The sequence below is a fragment of the Micropterus dolomieu genome, linkage group LG01 (assembly GCF_021292245.1).
Source record: "Micropterus dolomieu isolate WLL.071019.BEF.003 ecotype Adirondacks linkage group LG01, ASM2129224v1, whole genome shotgun sequence".
Lineage (NCBI taxonomy): Eukaryota > Metazoa > Chordata > Actinopteri > Centrarchiformes > Centrarchidae > Micropterus > Micropterus dolomieu.
In genome coordinates, this window is record NC_060150.1 from 21,409,408 (window position 1) to 21,414,396 (window position 4,989).

The 4,989-nt window shown below is 41.2% G+C and overlaps 1 protein-coding gene across 1 annotated transcript in view; it reads left to right on the forward strand.

Moving 5' to 3' along the window:
• Positions 1-4,989, forward strand: part of LOC123978480 (E3 ubiquitin-protein ligase HECW1) — a 121,205-nt gene that overhangs the window by 93,173 nt on the left and 23,043 nt on the right. Inside the window, exon 11 of the mRNA XM_046061711.1 lies at positions 1,815-1,913. Within this exon, the coding sequence (XP_045917667.1) occupies positions 1,815-1,913 (99 nt within the window). The remainder of the gene's footprint in view (positions 1-1,814; positions 1,914-4,989) is intronic.

Consider the following 4,989-nt stretch of genomic DNA (forward strand, 5'->3'; position numbering starts at 1 on the left):
GAATTGACTTTAAAATTCTATTGATCACTTTTAAAGCTCTTCATGGCCTCTCGCCTTGTTATATTTCTGACCTTTTAGTCCCATACGCACCAGCACGTACCTTGAGATCCTCGGGCAGAGGTCTGTTGTCTGTTCCAGAGTCTCGACTGAAAACTAAAGGGGACAGAGCGTTTGCTGTCAGGGCCCCGAGGCTCTGGAACAGCCTGCCCGAGGAAATCAGGTCGGCTGAGTCAGTGAACTCTTTTAAGTCCCTTCTTAAAACATACTTTTATAGGAGAGCTTTTCCCGATCTTATTTGACTTTATTTTATCCCTTTTATTTTATTGTATTTTACTAATTTTATATTAATTTTTCATGCTCTTATCTTGTTTTTTTTTGTATTATTCTTTACACTTGTTAAAGCACTTTGTAACTTGTTTTTGAAAAGTGCTCTACAAATAAGGATTATTATTATTATTATTATTACAAACCTTCTCCTAAACCCACAGGGCTCTCTGCCCATATCGCGTACGATTGCTAAAATTGGAGCATATTAACAAATGCCCAGGAAAGTAGCATCAAGTCATGATAATGTTTCTGGATTAACAAGCATTTTGCAGGAGAATTTTCACTGTATGTGTTAAGATAACATCTGACTGTGAATAGGCATATTTACACATATCAAACCGAGGAGGTCCTCTTTTGAGATGATGTGCACCTTTGTCGTACAGGTGATCATTCTATGCCACTCATCTGGAAACAGAGTGATCGGTTCTCATTTCAGGCAGATAACTTGGCTAGGTGTGGAAGGTGCTGGGGATGTTACTGCAGTTCTTTTTTTGTTTTTCTTCTGCCTCTACTCTTTGGCATGAGGCAGAATAAATCTTTTTCCTGCAGTCATGTTGTAGTTGATGAGAACTTTCTATTGCTGTCAAACATCATTCAGCTTTTCGCTTAAATCATGAAGATCTGTGAGGTCCTGTAGGTTATTTCTGTAGTGAGCAGGGGCTGTGTTAAAGGCATTTCTTCTCACAGTCATGCCCATTTTGATTTTTCTTTCCCAAATCTGCCCACTGTGATTACAATGATGTATCTACTCACGTTATCCATTTTTCACCTGTTTTGTGTCACTGACTCCAGCTGATCTTACCACAGTCCCGTCTCAATGCATGTTCTGTGTAATTACACTTTGCATCAACGCACATTTTCCCCCTCATCCAGATCACATAGTAGTTGGAGGTGAGCAAAAAGTGTTTTGCAGTGAAAGAGTAGCTGCCTGCTGTCATTGGCTGGATGTGGATGTCGAGTCGGCCGACTCTTCCAGATATTTGGCATGCTAGATATCTGGCTGGCGTCAGCGATGTGTCAGAGATGTCGTTGATGGGTCCTTGAGTAGTTCACACATAACGACTGCCGACCGCTGATCGATCCCTGATTTAGCCCTGATCACACCCTGTCACCGAGCTCGCCAACCGGCAAATCGGGCTAAAAATCGTGTTGCGTGAACTAGGCTTTAGTGACATTATCAGGAGACAGATGATCAATCGGAATTACCAATCCTGTCACAAAACAGAACATAGATATCAGATTCTGCGAAACTCAGTTCCAATGTTTAAAATAATTTCTGAGTTAGATGACTTTGTGTTATGTGAAAGGTGTCATTTGATGAAAATGATGTGCTGGAAAACCACCCAATATGAACATCATTCCCGGGGATACTAGACTGCATTACACCATTTCCACCAGCATCCATTCCTTTCCTAGCTGACAGGTAGTCTAGTGTATCCCCAGCCTTACAGTAATGTATCCCATACTGTCTCTCTGATGTCCTGTAGGCTCAGGCTTCTCCCCTCCTGTTGGCCATCTTCCAGTCCTGCGACCAAGCCATGACCTAAACCATTTTCCTGCTGCCACTGACCAAGCCTTACCTCCAAGTAAGAACCAACACATCCCAGTCTTACTCTGGAGTCACATTCCTACACCTTGGTTTGCTGTGAGAGTGGCTGTTGTGTGTGTGTCTCTATCAAGTGCATGCTGTCATTTATGTTTTGCTTTCCAAAAATATTCCTCTGTCTGCCGTCATCATGTCGTCCTCCCATCTTGCACACCCCTTTAATTTTAGATGTACAGCTTTCTACTGCTCTGTGATGTTTGGTTCATGGTTGGATCTGCACTCAGTACTGGACGGTTGGATGGCTCGCTGGTCTTCGCTGATTTAGAGCAGAAGGGTCAGCTGCCAAAGGCCCAAACTCCACTTAGCTGTTACATCATCTTCCAGCATCACCATCACCATCCAACTGAGAGTCCTTAACCAGTGAGCTGCTTCCCTCACAGACATTTTTTAAAACATGTTTTGTGACTAGGTGCACAATCTGTTTTCTAGTTCTCTGGAATTATACACCAGGGGCCTCATTACAGAACCAGAACTGCGTGTCCTATCTTAATGGGGCTATATGCAGTTTTTCAATGAAAACACTTATCAATAAATAACTTTTTTACTGCCTATTTGTGAACGAGCTGTAAGCTCCCAAAGAAGTGAACAACAAGGCTGATTTCTCTGTTGCTTGGAAGAGCCACTATTCTGCCAATTATGTGAAGGAATCGGGTCGGGTTCTCCGCATATGCGCTCCTGAGACTCTTGCCTACTACAGCGACAACACCGCAGCTAAAAAAGTTAGCCACTAACCGACTCCCAGCACAACACAGACTCCAACACAAACTCCATGTAAGGATAAAAAACAACAATAAAGGTTTATGTGCTGAAGTCTGTCTGGCAAAAGAGAATCAGATGATGTCGGGTGAAAACACATTCAACATTGGAACAGCGTGAGTCACAGAGAAACCTCTGCTTTGTTTTGTGTATCAAAACCGACACAGAGTTGGCTTTCATCCCATTGGACATGTAAACCAACATCACTGCAAATCATGTGAAATTTATTGTAATTTTGTGCTTTAGTTGGCTCAAGTTACCACATTACTATCCTGTGTACCACCGGTATTGTGTTTGTTTTAGCCTGCAAGAAATTATGTAATGGTACAAAGCAAATGTGGAGTTATTTGTTTCTACTAGCCTGTAGTGATGCAAGGCAGGAGCAGCCATCTAACGTTAGCACGGATCTTGCGCTGTTTGCTTTGTAACGTTGAATATCAATTTAATGTGGTTTTACCGATACTCAGGTACACAGCTTCTCCACCGTCTCAGTCGCTGTGACTTACATGACCCAATAATATACAATACTGCAACACGTAACAGAGCAGAACAACAACACAGAGGAAGACCCATTCACAATAGTAATAGCTAACCCTAACCCTAACTGTTGTAAAATGTGGCAACAATCTCATTTATAATATTCAGTCCAGCTCACTAACTGTTTCATTATAATCCAATACATTTGGCTGTGCTCACATTGCTGAGCCTCCGGTGAAAGATCAGGGTGAAAGATCAGGGTGTCCGCGGGGTCTTAAAAAGTCTTAAAAGGTAATAAATCAATTTAGCGAAAATTAAGGCTATTAAAAAGTATTAAAAAGTCTTAATCGCCATTTTACAAGGTATTAAATTTTGAAGATATTTTTTTTAGTGTGAAAATCCTGTTTGTCCAAAAGTTTGTTCGTTAAAAGTGTAGGTGAACGTATTTATATGTAATGCGTAGCCAAAAATACTAGACAGGCAGTGCGTAGCGACTGTGTGATTCGTTTCTGTAACGTTAGGCGCAGGAATCTACCGTGCGCCTATTTCACCAAACGCTCCAAAAAAGCGAACCGGAAAATGATTTACGAGTATAACCGACCGTAATCTCCCACCCCGCCGGACCCTCAATGCTAATCGTCCAAAACATAGTCGGCGTGGCGATCAGGAGTAACGGAATTAACCTGGTTGGCCAGTCGCTCTGTGGCCACTTTGAACGGCCCCGTTCCTGAAAAACAAGAGCAAGATGCGCTGTAAGAAGCTGAATCGGTAAGACAGAAGACCACAGGGAAAATTCAAGGAGCGTGTGGGTTTGGCTAACGTTTGGCTATTTAGCTAAATCTCTGCCTTTTATTGAAACACGTTGAACTTCTCATAAAGCCGATGCTCTTGTTAATGTCGCTTTTTGTGAACAGATCAATCACAGCCTGGATGGAGCGGGATTTTTTTTAAAAAGTTTGATGTGCTGCAACAAACTTTATAAATGTTGAACTCAATGTTCTGCATAAATGGTTATGATTATTGACGAGTTAGTAGCCTGCCTAAAATCAAGGTTGGAGACTCACGTAGCCTAGAGCATTTTTCTTGCATAAAGTTAATGAATAAAAAACAACCCCAAACTGAAGCAGCTGTAATTTGAATTAATATTACACTAGAGGTAAGTTATATACTATTATATGAAATTATATTGAACATATATATTGAACATAGTTCACTTAACAACTGCCTTTGTGAAGTTAAAAAATGGATGTCAAATAATTTCCAACAGCTGAACTCAGACAAAACAGAAATCCTGGTCATCGGGTCTCAGCAGATGGCAAATCAAATACTGCCATCTGCTGGTTCCCTAGTAAATCACATTAAGCCTGTGGCAAAGAACCTTGGTGTTTGGTTTGATAGTAATTTAAATTTCGAGCAGCACACCACAAAGCTTGTTCAATCATGTTTTTATCAACTTAGAAATATAGCTAAAATTAGATCAATGTTAACTTTTAAGGACACCGAGACCATTTTACACGCCTTCATCTCATCACGCCTGGATTATTGCAACAGCCTTTTCACCTGTTTAACCCAAAAATCTATTGATCGACTCCAGACTGTCCAGAACTCAGCTGCCAGGCTTTTAACCAGAACAAAGAAATATGACCACATTACTCCTATTTTAGCTTCATTACACTGGCTCCCAGTATGTTTTAGAATTGACTTTAAAATTCTATTGATCACTTTTAAAGCTCTTCATGGCCTCTCGCCTTGTTATATTTCTGACCTTTTAGTCCCATACGCACCAGCACGTACCTTGAGATCCTCGGGCAGAGGTCTGTTGT